The sequence below is a fragment of the Myxocyprinus asiaticus genome, chromosome 29 (genome assembly GCF_019703515.2).
Source record: "Myxocyprinus asiaticus isolate MX2 ecotype Aquarium Trade chromosome 29, UBuf_Myxa_2, whole genome shotgun sequence".
Lineage (NCBI taxonomy): Eukaryota > Metazoa > Chordata > Actinopteri > Cypriniformes > Catostomidae > Myxocyprinus > Myxocyprinus asiaticus.
Window position 1 is genome coordinate 22,519,674 of NC_059372.1, and position 20,576 is coordinate 22,540,249.

General features: G+C 41.6%; 1 protein-coding gene across 1 annotated transcript; it reads right to left on the reverse strand.

Annotated features, from left to right (window-relative positions):
- Positions 1-1,103: 1,103 nt before the first annotated feature.
- On the reverse strand, positions 1,104-20,104 carry clcnk (chloride channel K). Its single transcript, XM_051662096.1, has 19 exons — positions 19,948-20,104; positions 19,689-19,820; positions 19,355-19,483; positions 14,966-15,105; positions 14,784-14,861; positions 14,626-14,701; positions 14,144-14,269; positions 13,800-13,884; positions 10,910-11,011; positions 10,637-10,721; positions 10,178-10,342; positions 9,989-10,058; positions 8,983-9,084; positions 8,614-8,830; positions 7,958-8,091; positions 2,104-2,174; positions 1,863-1,943; positions 1,645-1,731; positions 1,104-1,237 (listed from the first exon to the last, which is right to left on the reverse strand). The coding sequence occupies exons 1-19, from the start codon at positions 20,102-20,104 to the stop codon at positions 1,199-1,201; spliced, it is 2,076 nt and encodes a 691-aa protein (XP_051518056.1). The 3' UTR covers positions 1,104-1,198.
- Positions 20,105-20,576: the final 472 nt, after the last annotated feature.

Genomic DNA, 20,576 nt, shown 5'->3' on the forward strand with positions numbered 1-20,576 from the left:
GAAATACAGAGACAAAGAATGGATTTGGGTTGGTTAAAAAATTATTTTATTACTGAAGCATTTGTTTCACACTGTTCTTTTATCTTGGTGTTGGTCTCACAAGGCTAACAAGCTGTTAAAAAGGTTACAAACAGATATTGAATTTCATTTGAACACTATACATGTAAATGATCTATTATGCAGGGTCAGTTTCAAAGTCAGTCAACATCTTGAGTTCAGTCCCTACAGCTCATGCACTTTCAGAAAAAAAATTGTACAGTTTAATGTATTAGTCTGTTACTGGAGTGGTACCCAAGTTTTGGGTACACATTTGTACCCTTAAGGAGACAAAAAGATAATTTTTTTTAGTTCATTGAAATGTACATTGAAAGGTACACAATAGGTCCTTAGGGTACAATTATGTACCCTAAATGACTTACATAAAATGTACAACCCCTGCGATAGCGCTTTTTCTGAACAGAGACTGACAACAGAAAAATGAAAATTCTGTCATTAGTTACTCACCGTCAAGTTGTTCCAAACCCAAATGACTTTCTTTCTTGTGTTGAACACAAAAGGACATGTTAGGAAGAATGTTAGCCTCAGTAACCATTCACTTTCATTGCAAATTATTTCCAAACAATGTAAGTGAATGGTGACTGAGACTAAACATTCCGCTTTTGTGTTTTGCAAAAGAAAGAAAGTCATATGGGGTTGGAAATACATTTTGAATGTAAGTGAATAATGACAGAATTTTATTTATTTATTTATTTTTTGAATATTGATGGAGCAACACAATTTATGAGAAAATAATTGACAAGTAGTGTTTTGAATAAAATCCATAAAAGGTCAAAAAGAAAATGAAAAGTAAGCTTCTGGCAGAGCACGCCATAAAAAATTTAGGAAAATTTCACAGTACAGAGTGACAAACTGGTGTTCAGGAAAGTGATGTGGTGGTGTTTGCTGCTATTTAATATTTTGGGAGAAATTAAAATCAAAAGGGCCTTTACCCTGAGGAGCCTTTAACCTTGTTGTACCTTACTAAATTGCTGCTTAATTTCATAAGATTTCCCTTCATCTCCTCATCATTTTACTGTGAATAATTATTACTTGCCATCGGATGAACTATTAAGTATGCTTATTAAAATGAAGAGATTTTAAGTGGAAAGTATAAATTGATGTCTGTTCTCAGTTGCTGTCTGATCTTGTCCCCCTTGCATCAGACTTCCTTTGCCATCTCTTCGATTATTTTCTTCATCTGGGGGAAAATCAAGTGTTATATTAGGACAGGCTTTTTGCAATATGAATGTAGTCAGTGTGACCAGTGTATTTCTCAGTATTTGGTTTGTATATAATTTATGATTTTCTTTATTTATCACACATTATACATTTGCACATATACAGTGAAATTCTTCTTTTTCACATATCCCAGCTAGGCTGGGGTCAGAGTGCAGGGTCAGCCATGATACGGTGCCCCTGGAGCAGATAGGGTCAAGGGCCTTGCTCAAGGGCCCAACAGTGGCATCTTGGTGGTGCTGGGGCTTGAACTCCCAACCTTCTGATCAGTAACCCAGAGCCTTAACCGCTGAGCTACCATTGCCCCTGGTATATAGATGTTTGAGTGTGTGCATATGTTTGTGCTTGCAAGCTGGCTTCTCTTATCACCTCTTTCCATGTGATGACGCCACACAGCCGCCCACTCTCTGTCACAAACAAACGCTGCTCGCCCGTCACACACATGATACAATGGGCCTGAAAGAACAACACAAACATTCACTGCAAAGAAGAACACCTGTGCAAAATCATATACATTGTGTGAAGGAAACCAAAGTAATGGTCATGTAATAATTGTGGTAATCCACTGGTTTATTATCATACTGCACCTGCTTTACAGAAGTTTCAGGAGTCAGTTGTAGCCGAACAGGTCGAATGGAGCATACGTCTTCTAGCTGTTTACTAAAATCCTGCAAGAAAATGTTTTAGTGATGCTGAGAATCCAGTCTCTTTATTCAAATCCATTTTCTTTTATTACTTAAATATAATAATAATTATTATTATTTTTATATTCTGTCAGTACCTCTGCACAGTTCTTATTACGACTCAACACATTATGGGTTTAATTACCTCATTTCTATGCTCATGCAGAAAGTCCTGCAGCTGTGTTTTGATGACTGTGCCCAGGAGAGTGAGGGATTCTAGGAGACAAGGAGAGAGAGAGAAAATTACATTGCCAAGCCAAAGCCACAGAATTAGTCTTATTTCATTTAACAGTGCTTTTATTGTACTGTATTGGAAAATTATTTGAAGAGTGTTTTCTCTGCTATTTCTACAGTCATCATCACTGAATCGTTTGGCCTTTGGTCCTTGTCACACACATTTCAATTGCTTTCACCCTCATTTGTCAAGCACTGAGGTGTACTATTAAAGTGAAGAGCTGAGATTGTCATAGAGCTAAAATAAATTGTGTCATTAAGTTGGTGTAACGAGCGATAGCGAGACAAACAGACCTAATAGCAGAGGAACAGTTCAAAGGATTTATTTACAATAACTTAAATGAGAAGTGCGTGCCTTGGCCTCGCAAGGGGCAATCTTTCACCCGACACGCAGGCAAAGACAAAGTATCCTCCGTGGATTACCAGCTGACATGCAGCAAACTGGAAAGCAATTTCACTCCCATCACATGGGCAGAGACGAAGTATGCTTCGTGGATGACCAGCTGACATGTAGCAAACTGGAAGTCAACCACACACCCGACACGTGGGCAACCAACAGATAAACGAGACAGGGCCAACTAGGCAGAGAGAGTGAGGATAGTACTCGACATCAAACAGCTATCTATAATGTAAACCCATTTCAAACTACAACAAACTACATTCAACTTTAAATAATCCAGCGAAGGACATGACACATGAGGGGATTAAAATAGGCATGAACAAACAAGGAACAGGTGCTGCTCGCCAGCTGAAAGTTGGCATGATCAGCGTTCCCATGGAAACAATCAGGGTTCCCATGGAAATGCTGATTCCGCATGCCAGCGGCACCTGAAACACATGAGGAAGAAAACGTGAACACGCTTGGAACAAAACAAACAGCACGATGTTGCCTCGGTCCTCGTCAGACAAAAACCCAACCTGTCAAGGTGACAGGACTGTGACATCACCGGAGAGCGCATGGCGGTAACTCGTGCACGGTGGTAACCAACAACCAGACCTGTGCGCGCACACAAAGAACATACAAGAGACAGACGGGACGTTGATGCCACGGTGCTCTCACACAAAGAACGTACACGAAACACGAGACAGACAGGGGGACGATAATGCCACAGTCCTGCCAGACAGAAATCCAACCTGACAAGGTGACTGGATCATGACAGTAGCCCCCCACCCCCCCTCTCGGCATCCCAATGGGAACATCAAACAAAAAAAAACCAAGACAAACAAAACGAACACTTAAAGAACAGGAAACACAACAGAAAGGGAGAGAAGGGAGGGAAACCAGGGAGGGAGTTTAAGTATAGGGGCATGGTCTGGAGGCCTGGGAGGAGGCCTCAGGGCAGAGGCAGGTTCTGGTGGCATGGGAGGTGGCCTCAGGGCAGAGGGGACAGTGAACTGGGCAGAAGCTGCTAGACAGGGATCAGAAGGGAGCGGCTCAGGGGGCGAAGCCGTGGGCGGCTCAGGTGTGGGCACTGGTCGCGGCTGGGGAATGGCCTCACTGAGTGACCGTGGCACTGGCTGGATTGTTCTGTAACGCGTGATAGTGAGACAAACAGATCCAGTAGCAGAGGAACAGTTCAATGGATTTATTTACAATAACTTGGGTAGATGAGAAGTGCGTGCCATGGCCGCGCAAGGGGTAATCCTTCACCCAACACATGGGCAGAGATGAAGTATTCTCTGTGGATTACCAACTGACACACAGCAAACTGGAAAGCAACCTCTCTCTTGTCACAAGGGCAGAGATGAAGTATCCTCCATGGATGACCAGCTGACACGCAGCAAACTGGAAGGCAACCACACACCCGACACGCGGGCAACCAACAGATAAGAGAGACAGGGCCAACTAGGCAAAGAGAGTGAGGTTAGTACTCAACATCAAACAGCTATACAAACTACAACAAACTACATTCAACATTAAACAATCCAGCGAAGGACATGACACACGAGGGGATTAAAATAGGCATGAACGAACAAGGAACAGGTGCTGCTCGCCAGCTGAAAGTTGGCATGATCAGCGTTCCCATGGAAACAATCAGGGTTCCCATGGAAACGCTGATTCCGCATGCCAGCGGCACCTGAAAAACATGAGGAAGAAAATGTGAACACGCTTGGAACAAACCAAACAGAGCACGATGATGCCACGGCAGCATACTAAAAGAGTATATATTTCTCTAAAAGAGTGCAGACACAGAACGTCTTTTTAAAGGCGCATCTTTTCAAAGATGCCTTTCCGATTGTGTGTTATTCCTGGTTGCGGTCGTTATCTTTCAACTTCGGATGGTCATGATCGCTGTCTTTCATGTCTGGGCGCGACCCACATGGAGGCAGCATTTGTGAATGGTTCATGTTCTCACTGCGAGAACATGACCATGGCAACGTTGCGGTCGCGGCTTGCTTTTGTAAGAAAGCAAGCCACCCCAGCGGCTCCCTGCCTCGGTCCTTCTACCTACAGGTATGAGGTCAGCGCGGCTAGCACTGGGGGCGATTTGGGGACCCCAATGGGATTGTCTCCGCCGGGTATCCCCCCGCGGACCTCCCATTCCCCAGCACGATCGTCTGCCCCAATTAGGCTTCCGGATGAGTTCACCAGCTCGTCTCAGTCTGGCTTCTTGTTCGGAGCTCGCGAAGATGATGAGCTCTTGAGCGCAGCATCGGAGAGCGGGCTTGTCCAGTCGGACGCAGAAGCCTCAGCTGGGCTTCCCCCTTCGGGGACGATTGCCCAGTCACAGGCCGATGCCGAAATGATGGACATGCTTTCCCGGGCGGCCGCGAGCGTCGGGTTAGAGTGGAACCCTCCGCTCTTCCCTGAACACTCGCGGCATGATGATTGGTTTCTGGGCTCGCGGCGCCACTCAAAGCAGCCGCGCCCCGCTCCAGTGCCATTCTTCCCGGAAGTGCATGAGGAGCTGACGAATGTCGTGGAAGGCACCTTTCACTGCCCGGCCCCAACTCCGCAGTTCCCCCGCTCTCACTACTCTCGATGGCGGGGCAGCCAAGGGCTATACGGCGATTCCCCCGGTGGATAAGGCGCTCGCGGTGCACCTATGCCCGCAGAGCGCCACCACCTGGCGTGGATGCCCTAAGCTCCCGTCCAAGCCCTGTAGGCTCACGTCGTCCCTGACGGCTAAAGCCTACAGTGCTGCTGGACAAGCCGCCTCTGCCCTGCACGCCATGGCTCTCCTGCAGGTCCACAAAGCCAAGGCGCTGAAAGAACTGCACGAGGGTAGTTCTGCCCCAGATTTGATGCAGGAACTGCACTTGGCGACCGACCTCGCCCTCCGGGCGACGAAGGTCACGGCGCGGTCTCTCGGGCGGACGATGGCCACACTAGTGGTCCAGGAGCGCCACCTTTGGCTCAACCTGGTCGAGATGGGCGAGGCCGACAAGACACGGTTCCTTGCTGCCCCATTTCCCAGGCGGGCCTATTCGGCGACACCGTCGAGGACTTTGCCAAGCAGTTCTCGACGGTGAAGCAGCAGACAGAGGCAATCTGCCCCGGCGCGGCTCAAGATCCCACGCCCTGTCTGCTCGTCGCCAAGGGCGTCCCCCTGCAGTGACTGCACCGGCTCCACCGCAGCCCACCCCTTCGGCCCGGCCCCGACGTTGAGCCCACCGCAGGAAGCCGACGCCACCCGTCTCACAGCCGGTGCCGAAGAACCCACGGAGGTCCTTGAAGCGTCCCTGAGACGGGCAACCCAGGGACGAGGGAACCCACTCACGTGGAGCTGGTAGGAAGACCACTCCATCCCCCGGTGGAGGGCCGGGTGGAAAATCTTTTGTTGCCTTTTTGTTTGATTTTGCCACAAGCCCAAGTGGCTGCGGTACCCAACAGTTCAGCAAAAGAGTGGCTTCCTTCCTCCCTGGGTCACATACCCGGTGCGTACGGTCGTCACCACGACTACCGTCCACGGGCTTTTTCTTGCAGGATTGGTGCTCCAGCGGTGCCCTTTCCGCCCCTGAGTGCCCAGCTGTGGCACACAGCCGCCCCCGATGTCGCAGTCTCCACAGGTTACAAGGACAGGCCTCTTCCTCCCCCGTCCCAGGCTGTTCCGGGGGTGGTCACAAGGAGCCAGGTAAGTGCTTCGATGTCCCTAGACTCAGCACGGCCACGACGTGCTGTGGCACCTCGCGCTCAGCCCCGCCGCGAGGCCCCACCTGCTGTTACGTCCGACGACGTTGTCCCCTTGGTCCCCCTCGCGCGGAATTTGGACGCGTGGCTTGCGCTATCCAATCCATCGCAGTGGCTGATCCGGACCGTCCGACTCGGCTACGCGATTCAGTTCGCCAGGCGCCTGCCCAGGTTCAGCGGTATTCAATTCAAAGGGTGAAAACGCCGCCACCCTGCGTGCGGAGATCGCTACCCTCCTTCAGGATGATGCGATAGAACCTGTCCCTCCAGCCGAGATGAAGAAAGGGTTTTACAGCTCCTACTTCATCGTACGGAAAAAAGGCGGTGGGTTGCGGCCAATCTTGGACCTGCGAGTACTGAACCGGGCTTTACACAGACTCCCGTTCAAGATGCTGACGCAAAGACGCATTCTGGTGAGCGTCCGGCATCAAGATTGGTTTGCGGCGGTAGACCTGAAGGATGCGTACTTCCACGTCTTGATCCTTTCTCGACACAGACCCTTCCTGTGGTTCGCATTCGAGGGACAGGCGTATCAGTACAAAGTCCTCCCTTTCGGCCTGTCCCTGTCTCCTCGTGTCTTTACGAAGATCGCAGAAGCTGCCCTTGCCCCGCTAAGGGAGGTGGGCATTCGCATTCTCAACTATCTCGACGACTGGCTAATCCTAGCTCACTCTCGAGACGTGTTGTGCGCACACAGGGACCTGGTGCTCTAACACCTCAGCTGACTAGGCCTTCGGGTCAACTGGGAAAAGAGCATCTCTTTTCTCGGTTTGGAGTTGGACTCAGTCTCCTTGACAGTGCGCCTTACGAATGAGCGCGCCCAGTCGGTGCTGGCCTGTTTGAAGGCGTTCAAACAGGGAACAGCGGTTCCACTGAAACTTTTTCAGAGGCTCCTGGGGCATATGGCGTCCTCGGCGGTGGCCACCCCGCTCGGGTTGATGCATATGAGGCCGCTTCAGCACTGGCTCCAGACTCGAGTCCCGAGACGGGCATGGCGCCACGGGACACACCACATGGCCATCACGTCGGTCTGTCACCGTCTTTTCAGCCCTTGGACCGACCTCTCGTTTCTATGAGCAGGTGTTCCTCTAGAACTGGTCTCCAGGCACGTTGTGGTCATGACAGACGCCTCCAAAACAGCTGGGGCGCTGTTTGCAACGGGCACGCAGCCGCCGGCCTCTTGACGGGCCCGCTACTGCATTGGCACATCAACTGCCTCGAGTTGTTGGCAATTCTTATCAAAGACCAGAGGTGTCTCGGGCTCCCAAGAGTGACCCCTAGTGTCACTACATCGACACAACGTCTCGCTCCCTCCATCAGGGAACGGAGGTTACACAAGTAACCATGACGTTTAAGGTAAGAATTTTTACAAGTTTACCACTTTTTACACACAGGTTTATAACTCTAGACTGCTTGCACTAAAAATAGAGATCATTCCACAAGACCAACATTACTTAGAGTTCTTTGTATGTATATACTATATATCTGTAAATATTTGTATTTAAATTTTATTATGTTTTTGTTTGTTTTCTAGAAAATATTTACATATAGTAATACCTCAGACGATCTTAGGGTTCCCCAATCTCCAAACCCCTAATTTAACCCAACCATTTAGTATCATAATAAGACTCACCATGAGAGTTCACTACAGGGAATTCAGTCTCTATGCTAGTGTTTAGGATTTGCTGCACACTTGTCAATCTCTCAGCTTTCTCTAGCACAGCTCCTGCTGGGATCACAAACTGCTTGATCTGAACTTGGGCCAACCTGTGGGAAAGTGTTCATGATGAAAACAATTTACTGTGCAACCATCACTACCTTGATACCTCCCCTCAGATTCACCAAGGTCTTAATTTGGAATAAAAAAGCAGTTAGGGTGTGTCAGCTAAAAACAAAACAAAAAAGCAATTAAAGGGATAATTCACCCAAAAATTAAAATGCTGTTATCATTTACTCATCCCCATGTTGTTTCCAAACTGAATACCTATCTTTCTTCCTTGGAACACAAAAGGGGATGCTCAGCTCAATAACACCCTCAGTTACTATTCACTATCATTGTATGAAAAAAAAAAAAAAAGATGCAATGGTGAATGGTGACGAAGGCTGTCAGTCTCTAACATTTTGCCAAGCCTTTTGTGTTCAACAGATGAAAGAAAGCCATATGGGTTTGGAACAACATAAGGTCGAGTAAATTACTACAGAGTTTTCATTTTTGGGTGAACTATCATTTTAAATCTACAGTCACAACACAGTATAACCTGAAGGCAGCAAGAAAAGCAGTTTACTCACTTTGGACAAGCTCGGATGAGAGATGGCAAGTGCGGGAGCTTTTTAATAAGTGATATGCCATCGTAGAAAGATGGACGGTGCTTTGCACGGGCAACTGCGTAGGACACCAGCGTAGCAACCAGGGCGGGAACTGCATGTGTGCACTGCCCAGTCATTTCAAGAGCCAACAGGGCAGGAGACAGTGTGTGTGTCACAGCCCCAGAGTAGGCTGCTGCTCCTACACACACACACACACACACACACACACACACACACACAAACACGAGAATACAGCCCCACCAATACATAGACACAACCCTTATCATCAGAGTCAGCCTGCAGTATTCATAATCCTCCAACAGTAGTTGACAGGTTAATCAATTTGTTTACCTGCTAAAGCATAGCCCCCTGGGTTTATCAAACTATTTGCTGTGATTCCATCTGAGAACAGATAGGCAGTGCCCTCTCCCACAAAACGCCCCACAGCAGCACCTAAACCACAGACAATTGGTTTGCCCAATAGGACATTGAAGCATCACATGCTCACATCTTGGCTCAATACAAAGAATACACATTTCAAAGCTGTCTGTTTTGTTGTTGCAGGAAATTGAGTAGATGGTATATATATATATATATATATATATATATATATATATATATATATATATATATATATATATATATATATATTATAATTTTCTATTTGTAATTTATTATTTTCATCCCATATGACTTTCTTCTGCTGAACTCAAATGTACAATTTTTTGAAAAATATCTCAGCTCTATTGGTCCGTACAGTGCAAGTAAATGGTGGCCAGAACTTTGAAGCTCAAAAAATCAAATAAAGGCAGCATAAAATTAATCCATATGACTCCAGTGGTTAAATCCATATCTTCAGAAATGATGTGATAAGTGTGGATGAGAAAAAGTTCAGTATTTAAGTACTTTTCTACTATAAATCTCCAGTTTCACATTCTGAAAGTGAAAGTGAAAGTGGAGATTTATAGTAAAAAAAGGATTGAAATATTGATCTGTTTCTCACCCAAAGCAATTGCATAGCTCTTGAAGATATGGATTACTTTTATGCTGCCTTTATTTGATTTTTTTGTGCTTCAAAGTTCTGGCCACCATTCACTTGCACTGTATGGACCTACAGAGCTATAATATTCTTCTAAAATCTTTGTTTGTTTGTGTTCAGCAGAAGAAAGAAAGTCATACACATCTGGGATGGCATGAGGGTGAGTAAATTATGAGAGAATTTAAATTTTTGGGTGAACTATCCCTTTAGCTTTGTCAAATAAAACAAAACAAAACTGATTTTTAGTAGTTATCAGAGTATTGCTGTGTATGTAAATGCTCACTGTGTTTGACACTATAATGGGCTAATTTTACCTACCATAAACAAAAACTGGCATGAAGTAGCCAGCAGGTAAAGGCAAGGTACAAGCCACGACCAACAGCCCAACCTTTCAGAGAGCAGTTTGAAAACATGAAATCAGGTTATGAGAACGTTTGCATTTTAAATACATGCACAACCAGCTTATCAACCAATAAGTAATGTTATTTAATACCCCTTTAATGTCACCTTCATAAGAATAAAAAATCCTAGTGTTTGGAAGTAACTTCCGCCAGGTGGGTTCCATGCCTGCCAAAATGTGTTCTGAGGCTCAGGCAGTCCGGTAGCATTCAGGGAAATTGTGTACCATGAAGTGCTGTCTAACAGGGAAGTAAGCAGCTGCTTCATTGTGAGCTTTTCGGAAACAAAGAAAATTTAAAATAAAGACACGGCATGGCATTTAAGTTCTAATTTACACTGTAAAAAGAGGTCATCTGCAATTGTTACTATAAGGAACCTGATCTACCTGATCTAACCCTAAAATGTTTAGTTGGTGTAACCTTAAGTGATGATTTAGTGACATGTTTAATAATATTTTTGGCTTGAATTAGACCAGTTAATTTAGATCTTACCACATGAAACACATGTTTTAGGTTAACATTTTTTTCAGTATTTTGTTCAATATTCATGAAATCGACCAATTCTCACCTCAGCAGCTATGAAACGTCCTGCTGAATGATAAAACGTAAAGCAGGCTAGGAGAAATGCCACAATGGCTGAATAAAGTGCCTTTCTAAATAAATATAAAAATGTGAAACAGCATGGGGTTAAATTACATCAAATATTATCAGGCATCCAATCACAAAGCACATATTTCTCTTTAACATATATGTTGGCTTATTAAACAACAAAGTTATCTAACAAATCGTATTAATATGATATTTCAGTCTGTGGGTGGGAATAAATCTTTCTGGATCTCACTCTGTTGCCAGAAGTCTGCTGATGGGTTTGTTTTTCTTGACAAAACGCAGAGCCCAGCGATGACAGAATAAGTAAAAACAGCTGATAACCCCACAGATCAGCCTAAATCGGAGGAAAGAAGGAAACGTGTGTATGACTTTCTTTTTCGAAGAATTTTTCAAAGAATATCTCAGCTCTGTGTAGATCCATACAATGCAAGTGAATGGTAGCCAGACCTTTGAAGCTCCAAAAATCACTTAAAGGCAGCATAAAAGTAATCCATATGACTCCAGTGGTTTAATATATGTCTTCTGAAGCAATGCAGTCCCTTTGGGTAAGAAACAGATCAATATTTAAGTCCTTCTTTACTATAAATCTCCTCTTTTACTTTCACATTCTTCTTCTTTTGTTTTTGGCAATTTGCATTCTTCATGCATATTGCCACCTACTTGGCAGGGAGGAGAATTTATAGTAAAAAGGATTTAAATATTTATCTGTTTCTCACCCAGACCTGTCATATTGAATCTGAAGATATACAGTTGAAGTCAGAAGTTTACATACACCTCAGCCAAATACATTTAAACTCAGTTTTTCACAGTTCCTGACATTTAATCGTAGAAAATATCTCCTGTCTTAGGTCAGTTAGGATCACTATTTTAAGACTGTGAAATGTTAGAATAGTAGTAGAGAGAATGATTTATTTCAGCTTTTATTTCTTTCATCACATTTCCAGTGGGTCAGACGTTTACATACACTGTTAGTATTTGGTAGCATTGCCTTTAAATTGTTTAACTTGGGTCAAATGTTTTGTGGAGCCTTCCACAATCTTCTTACAATACGTTGCTGGGATTTTGGCCCATTCCTCCAGACAGAACGGGTGTAACTGAGTCAGGTTTGTAGGCCTCCTTGCTCGCACACGCTTTTTCAGTTCTGCCCACAAATTTTCTATCGGATTGAGGTCAGAGCTTTTTGATGACCACTCCAATACCTTGACTTTGTTGTCCTTAAGCCATTTTGCCATAAATTTGGAGGTATGCTTGGGGTCATTGTCCATTTGGAAGACCCTTTTGCGACCAAGCTTTAACTTCCTGGCTGATGTCTTGAGATGTTGCTTCAATATATCCACATAAATTTCCTTCCTCATGATGTCATCGATTTTGTGAAGTGCACCAGTCCTTCCTGCAGCAAAGCACCCCCACAACATGATGCTGCCACCCCCATGCTTCACAGTTGAGATGGTGTTCTTCAGCTTGCAAGCCTCACCCTTTTTCCTAAAAACATAATGATGGTCATTATGGCCATTTTGTTTCATCAGACCAGAGGACATTTCTGCAAAAAGTAAGATCTTTGTCCCCATGTGCACTTGCAAACTGTAGTCTGGCTTTTTTATGGCAGTTTTGGAGCAGTGGCTTCTTCCTTGCTGAACAGCCTTTCAGGTTATGTCGACAAAGGACTCGTTTTACTGTGGATATAGATGCTTGTCTACCTATTTCCTCCAGCATCTTCACAAGGTCCTTTGCTGTTGTTCTGGGATTGATTTGCACTTTTCGCACCAAACTATGTTCATATCTAGGAGACAGAATGCGTCTCCTTCCTGAGCGGTATGATGGCTGCGTGATCCTATGGTGTTTATACTTGGCGTACTATTGTTTGTACAGATGAACGTGGTACCTTCAGGCATTTGGAAATTGCTCCAAAGGATTAACCAGACTTGTGAAGGACTTATTTCTGAGGTCTTGAATTTCTTTTTATTTTCCCATGATGTCAAGCAAAGAGGCACTGAGTTTGAAGGTAGGCCTTAAAATACATTCACAGGTACATCTCCAATTGACTCCAATTAGCATATCAGAAGCTAAATTAGGCTTGACATAATTTTCTGGAATTTTCCAAGCTGCTTAAAGGCACAGTTAACTTAGTGTATGTAAACTTCTGACCCACTGGAATTGTGATATAGTTAATTAAAAGTGAAACAATCTGTCTGTAAACAATTTTTGGAAAAATTCTTTGTGTCATGTACAAAGTAGATGTCCTAAACGACTTGCCAAAACTATAGATTACTAATATGAAATCTGTGGAGTGGTTAAAAAATTAGTTTTAATGATTGAAACCTAAGTATATGAAAACTTCTGACTTCAACTGTAGATTTAACCACTGGAGTCTTATAGATTACTTTTATATTCTTTTTTTAGCTTCAAAGTTCTGGCCACCATTCACTTGCATTGAATAGACCAACAGAGCTGAAATATTTTTTTCTAAAAATCTTAGTTTCTGTTCAGCAGAAGAAAGTCATACACATCTTGGATGGCATGAGGGCGAGTAAATGATGAGAGAATTTTCATTTTGGTGAACTATCCCTTTAATAATGCTCAGTCAGCATAATCATTATTGATTAGGAACAGACTAACAATGTGATGCAAACACAACTGAAGATGTGCATGTAGTGGGGTCCAAATGTCTGTGATCACAATAGATTTTTTTTTAATTACAAATAATATTATCTGCATAGCAGTTTGAGTGAAAAGTTGAACTGAAAAAATATACATGAATTAAAAAATGTCTTAGTATTTGGTATGTTATCCCAGCATGGGGTGCTCCAAAGAGCATCTTGTTTGCTTAGATGAAAGAAAGGAAATCTGACCTAACATGGTCAATGTCACACATTTGCTTATTTAATTAGTGACAGAAATATGACAAAATCATATTTCTTCATTATCCATCATAACATTTCTTTGTTTTAAAGAATCCTAAAACTTTCTGCTTATTATTATATTTAAATTATATTTTGAATCCCAGATTTTCAATGTGGTATCAGACTTTTGGACCCCACTGTATGTTTTATATTCTTATTGAATCGATCGGTGGACAGCCACATAATCACCCTGAATACTGGGGACTTAATTTGATGGCTTACCCAAGCAGTGCAAAAATGAATACTTCAAATGGATGGTAAGGCACCTCAGCAGGATAGCTGGTTTTAAACAGGGCGTGGATGGTTTCTGTGGACATAGATCAAAGAAATATTTAATAATCTCTCTTAAATATCCTTCCATTTTCTGGCTCTTGAATGAAAATAGAATACAATAACGTGTTGTGCTACTCTCAGTTCAATCATATCTAAATTTAATAATGCCTCAATTCATAGAATTTCATGAGGCCATCTGACGGCTTAATACGCTGTGTTACTGTAAATGAGGTTTCTATGAGGAAACTGGTACATACATCAGGGGGCGCTGTAGGTAGTGCAAATGCTCTCACCTTGATCTTTACTACAAACAGACAGCAGCCTGAAGGTAATTGCTCCACAAGCTGCTGCAAAGAAGCAGGGACAGTAATTTCTGACTGAATAATGAGTCCCCAACACCTCTATACTGAACAGAACGCCTATGAAGGAAAAAGTGTCATAAAGATACAAAACAGGCATAGAAAGATCTACTCACTGTGTCATTAACAACTAGATGTAAATATGGATGTCATTACCTGAATATTTTGGGTTATTACAGATGTAGAATGCAAACTCAGTGTGTACAGAGCATGATTAATCAATCAGAAGAGGACTGACAACTGTATTTAGCTTTAGTGAACAGTGAGTACAGAACTGGATTTCGCAGAATTGGAAACATATTTAGCTGCAGTGTGAATGTGGCTAGAGAAAGATTGATTGACTGATGAAATGGGTTTCAATTATTGCCACTTTGTATTTTCGAGGACTAAAGGATACCATGTTGGTGTCAACTCACCACTAACTGGAGCCCCAAAACAGCTTGCGACGCCCACTGCTGCTGCCACAACCAGCATTTCTCCTTTAGCCACTCTCTATGAAACACAAATGCTGGTTCTTGTATTGTAAAATTACAGTAGGCTGCATGGTTTGTGTATTGCATTGCATTTTAGTTACCTGCTTTCCACCACGACAGGAAACATGCAGACGATTCATGAATGCACCCACCATGGTAGATAAATGGATAAATGGACCCTATTGAAATGACACATTTTATTCCAAAAGGTCAAACTATTCAGATGTTCATTTACCTATACAGCTGCATGCCCTCATTTGCATCTAAAATAGGTGCTGCTTACCACTTTGCCGAGAAACACTGTGCTGCCGGAAGCTAGTGTGCATATCAGGCCAACCAGTTTAGCAAACAGATTAGAGAGGGACAGGTAATCTGGCATGTCCATTCCTAGGAGAATAGACCTAACTTCAGGAACACCAGAACCTGAGGGTTTAGAAGTAAGACAAATCATGCATGATTAGGGTAGAAGGTAACATGTCTTCTCAAGCAATTCTCAATATTTCTTCTAAGATTTTTCACCATGTTTCATAACATCAATTTAAAAACAATGCAACCATCTCTGTCACTGACCATTTTTACATGAACATGAAAATGACAAGTAGGTCTAATTAGGTAAATATATTGATTTTCCGATTAATGGTGATCTTTTACTTTTACTTCAATTTTAGTTGTGCTGACTATTATACAGTATGTGTTAAATAAATAGCAATTGAACTGCAACGTTTAATGAAAATTATCATGTACCAAGTAAGAGGGTTACCCCTATAATTTACATCATTAGCTGAGAGAGAATTTCTTTCAAATGTAAGTAAAACAGACATTATAACTTAAATATACCCAAATAAATCACAATCAAATCAAATTGTATTTAAATCTAATTAAATCGTGAATAACATTTACATATTTACATTTATTAATTTGGCAGACGCTTTTATCCAAAGCGACTTACAAAAGAGGAAAACATAAGCGAATCATCTTAAGGAGACAGTGGTATGAAAAGTGCCGTATTACAAAGTTTCACTAGCATCAGAATAGTATTCAAAACAGAATAAAGTGCAACAGGATTTTTTTTTTTTTTTTTTTTTGGTAAAAAAAATTTTTAATGACTGGTTAAGTGCTCATGGAAAAGATGTGTTTTTAGTCGTTTTTTGTAAATAATTGCACATTTGTGGGCTGTGAAAAGTTAGCTGTGCACGAGAGAGATATCGGAAGCTGCACGGTACAGAACTTGCGCTCCCTGTTCGTTTCACGGGAGCAAGACGATATCTGTTACAGGTGCGTATCGGCCTGCCTGCTGGAAAGAACCGTCACTTAAAATATTTCGCAATATTTCGGCAGTTAAAAACAATGTTTAAAACATTAAATTACGACATAATTTGGGCATAAATGGCTAGTAGGTTTATGCTGTTATCAGTTATGATGTCGAGCTTTAAAATAATCGATAATAAATAATATTTTTTTTCATGAGTGTTAATTTAATTTAACATTAATGTGTGTCAGTAAAGGGTGTTCTACTATTATCTGTTCTCAAAGTCTCCTTTTTGTCAAAATGACAGCATGATGCACAGTCCAAATCAGATTAATTTTCTGCCTTTCATTCGTATTAATTTGCTCTCGTAGGGTATGTCTCGTTTGGAAGGCTGCATGCTAGGTAGGACGCGTCCTTTGAAGGCTGCAGTATACCGAGTGTCCTCCTTTAAACAAATCTCGTTTAAACGAGACAGCTTTCTAGGACAAACGGAAACAGAACGTAACATGGTTGCTATGACAGCATGCCACTCTTTAACAAAGTCCCTTTAGACGGGAATGTATGAGGTAAATTATAAAAAAAGTGTTATAATGATGTAAAGAGAAAAGAAAATAGATTTTACAGGTGTAGTTTTAGTCTAATACTTTATTTTAATTATATATTAATATAATTATACATATTGTATACTCTGCACCAATCTACTGAGGTACTTCAACTTGGGAATTAACATTACTTGCATTTGAACGTCATATTTACGGGCAAAATAGAGCTTTTTTTTTTTTTTAGACATTTCCGTTGAAGCAAAGAATTGTGGGTTATGAGTGCCCAGAAGGATACACCTCATGCATTCTCCGAATTCCCTTGAAAGAAGGTCGCATTCGAAGGCTGCACTCCAAGTGTCCTACTGGCTTTTGTGAAACGAGACAGCCTCGATGACGTATATATATATATATATATATATATATATATATATATATATATATATATATATATATATATACTGTATATAATCATTTTCTGATTAAATAAATATTCCAGGTGCAATACAAGTTAACAATTGACAGCATTTGTGGAATAATGTTTTATGGATTAATTATAGAATAATTTTGTGATTACCACACACACACACACACACACACACACACACAATAATTATAATAATAATAATAATAATATATACACTGGCGGCAAAATGTTTGGAATAATGTACAGATTTTGCTGTTTCTGAAGGAAATTGGTACTTTGATTCACCAAAGTGGCATTCAACTGATCACAAAGTGTAGTCAGGACATTACTGATGTAAAAAACCACACCATCACTATTTGAAGTGATTGCCTGCGCACATAAGCATTCTTCCACAGAGCGGTGAATACAAACAATTAAGATGGCGATCGCTGGTCGTAGTAGTGATGCAGTAAATCTACACTTTGCTGGAGAAGCGACAATAAACTCAAAATCTTGAGCAGCACAAACACAGTCCTGTAGTCCGCCATTGTAGTTTTGAATGTCTCGCGCGTTGTTTTGAAGTACTCGCGCATGCCTATAGACTGAACTCTCAAGATTATTCAATAAAGCTCATTTTTATCATCACTTCATCTCCTGCCTTCTTCTGTATTCCCCCTGCTGACTCTTGGGCTGGTAGGAGAGTTAGTTAACATAAGCTGTTGATGTTGACTGGTTTTGGATATCAGACAGAACTCTGAGATATGGATATCTTCCGACAGAGAGAGAGGTCTTGTGTACACTGGATCTAACATGCATTTCCTCATGTTTTCATATTCTAAGCATATCACTGAATACTGTACATGGCATCACATCTCTGTCTACAGGATATATCCATAAGCGGTGGGTGAATGAATTGCAGGGTGAAGGTACATCAAATAAAATTAAGTAAATAAATAAATAACATTTAAAATACAAATACATTTTTCCCATCTGAATCCATACATTAAATTCAAGATTTTGAAGTTTGCATTTTCAGGCCCCAAAACGCTGTTGTCGTGTAAACGAACAGCCAAAACGCATAAAAGGTTTTCTGTTTTTAGTTGAAAACGTTGTTGTGTAAACGGCCCCTTAGACAGGCCCCATTTCCAGCAGCCATCACTCCAACACCTTATCCTTGAGTATTCATGCTAAATTGCTAATTTGGTACTAGAAAATCACTTGCCGTTATACCAAACACAGCTGAAAGCTATTTGGTTTGTTAATGAAGCTTAACATTGTCTTTGTGTTTGTTTTTGAGTTGCCACAGTATGCAATAGACTGGCATGTCTTAAGGTCAATATTAGGTCAAAAATGGCAAAAAAGAAACACCTTTCTCTAGAAACTCATCAGTCAATCATTGTTTTGAGGAATGAAGGATATACAATGCTTGAAACTGCCAAAAAACTGAAGATTTCATACAAAGGTGTACACTACAGTCTTCAAAGACAAAGGACAGCTGGCTCTAACAAGGACAGAAAGAGATGTGGAAGGCCAGATGTACAACTAAACAAGAGGATAAGTACATCAGAGTCTCTAGTTTGAGAAATAGATGCTTCACATGTCCTCAGCTGAAAGATTCATTGAATTCTACCCGCTCAACACCAGTTTCATGTACAACAGTAAAGAGAAGACTCAGGGGAGCAGGCCTTATGGGAAGAATTGCAAAGAAAAAGCCACTTTTGAAACAGAAAAACAAAAAGAAAAGGTTAGAGTGGGCAAAGAAACACAGACATTGGACAACAGATAAATGGAAAAGAGTGTTATGGATCTTAACCCCATTGAGCTTTTGTGGGATCAGCTAGACTGTAAGGTGTGCGAGAAGTGCCCGACAAGATAGCTACATCTATAGTGACTGCTACAGGAAGCGTGGGGTGAAATGTCACCTGAGTATCTGGACAAACTGACAGCTAGAATGCCAAGGATCTGCAAAGCTGTCATTGCTGCATGTGGAGGATTTTTTGAAGTAGTTTAAGAAGTTCTGAATTTTTTTTTTTTCAAATTGTAATAGTAATTTTTAATGTTATTAATGTCCTGACTATACATTGTGATCAGATGAATGCCACTTTGGTGAATAAAAATACCAATTTCTTTCCATAAAAGCAAAATCTGTACATTATTCCAAACTTTTGGCCGCCGGTATATGTGTGTGTGTGTGTGTGTGTGTGTGTGTGTGTGTGTGTGTGTATATATATATATATATATATATATATATATATATATATATATATATATATAGTGGTAATCACAAAATTATTCCATAAAACATTATTCCACAAATGCTGTCAACTGATCTTAACTTGTACTGCGCCTGGAATATTTATTTAATCAGAAAAGGTTTAGACATTAGGTATTTAAACATGGTCATTGATAGAAATTCTTGATCTTGTTTTATGCATTCTGGATTTTTGAAGATACTGCTGTGGTGAGTGACTGTTTGACCTGCAGACGACGGGCAGATGCTGTGAGAGAAGCTGGTGGACAGGGCACAGACACAGGTTGGGTAAAGCACCCAGCAGAGGAACTGCAGCAAATGGTGACCCTTAAGACCACCATACAGCCATTTGTAAGCTAATAGGAGAGAAGGGTATGGGCTTTTAATTAACAGTGTGTGATTTAAATTCTAGCAAGTGTAAGCTCAAGTCTGTTCAGCTCTTAGAATGCTTCAGAGTTTAAACAGTTAACTGGCCCACCTGGATCTGTATGTAATCAGTTATTTCTCATTATGTCAATTTTACACCAAACTTTTCTTGAGTGACATTGTGGAACCACTCACCGTTGAGTAACTTGGCCACCGTCATGTCCATGAAGAAGCTCATTAGAGCGGTGAGGATCCCTAACAGGGCATAGCAATACCACTCCATGCCACCCAAAGAGACCATAGCCTTCTTCACATACAGCATACACTCTGATCAAATGCGATACACATTATGTACAGTTGTTTGGAATGATGATGTTTTGAGTTGATTCAATTGATAGAGCGACTACTAAGCATAGCAGTGGAACTACAACTAAATGATTTCATTAGATCTAACCTCTGATCCGGGACCGGGCATGTTTCCATGGTTTCCATGAGTGTTCATTAGAGGTGATTAGCTTTTCCTCTGCACTACCAAGGTCTGTTTTATTTTGATGTGTGCACTGGTCTTCATTTTTTTCAGGACAGTCTACATCGACGCAAATCTGCTCCATTGTCTAAAATTGTACAGCTTGCTAAATATTTTTTATTGCATATATATAATGACAAAACACACAGTTAACAGGAATATTTCAAATCATTTAATATAATTTCAAAGACATTTCAAGGTTCTTTATCCTTTTACCAAACTAAAATACAAAGTTTAGAGAGAGCTCACCTTTCAGCCTGTTGACTCATTCCCCATGAAAAACCATTGAGGTCAGTTTCAACTCCCAATCTGCTACCAACCCTAGCATTACCAGACATAGCATGAATGGAAATAAATTAAGCTTTAACTTATTTATGGTGCACGTCCTCTCCTGCTTTGCCTCTGGGCATGCACTGAATTGGAACAATGTGAGATTGAATTTTCCCATTTTGTTTCCTTTAAAATTAATTTTGATCTTGCAAATGTCATTCAGAGCTCTTTGTGGCCTTCCGGAACTTTTAATTAGGTGGTTAATAAAATGAGCTGTGATACGTTGT

What these genes read in the sequence shown, in the direction of transcription:
- clcnk (XM_051662096.1), bottom strand. Translation starts at nt 20,104, where the DNA reads ATGGAGCAGATTTGCGTCGATGTAGACTGTCCTGAAAAAAATGAAGAC. An exon ending in TGCCCGGTCCCGGATCAGAG is followed by an intron (nt 19,821 to 19,947) that starts GTTAGATCTAAT and finishes GCATTTGATCAG; the next exon opens with AGTGTATGCTGTATGTGAAG. An exon ending in CCTGTCGTGGTGGAAAGCAG is followed by an intron (nt 14,702 to 14,783) that starts GTAACTAAAATG and finishes TGTGTTTCATAG; the next exon opens with AGAGTGGCTAAAGGAGAAAT.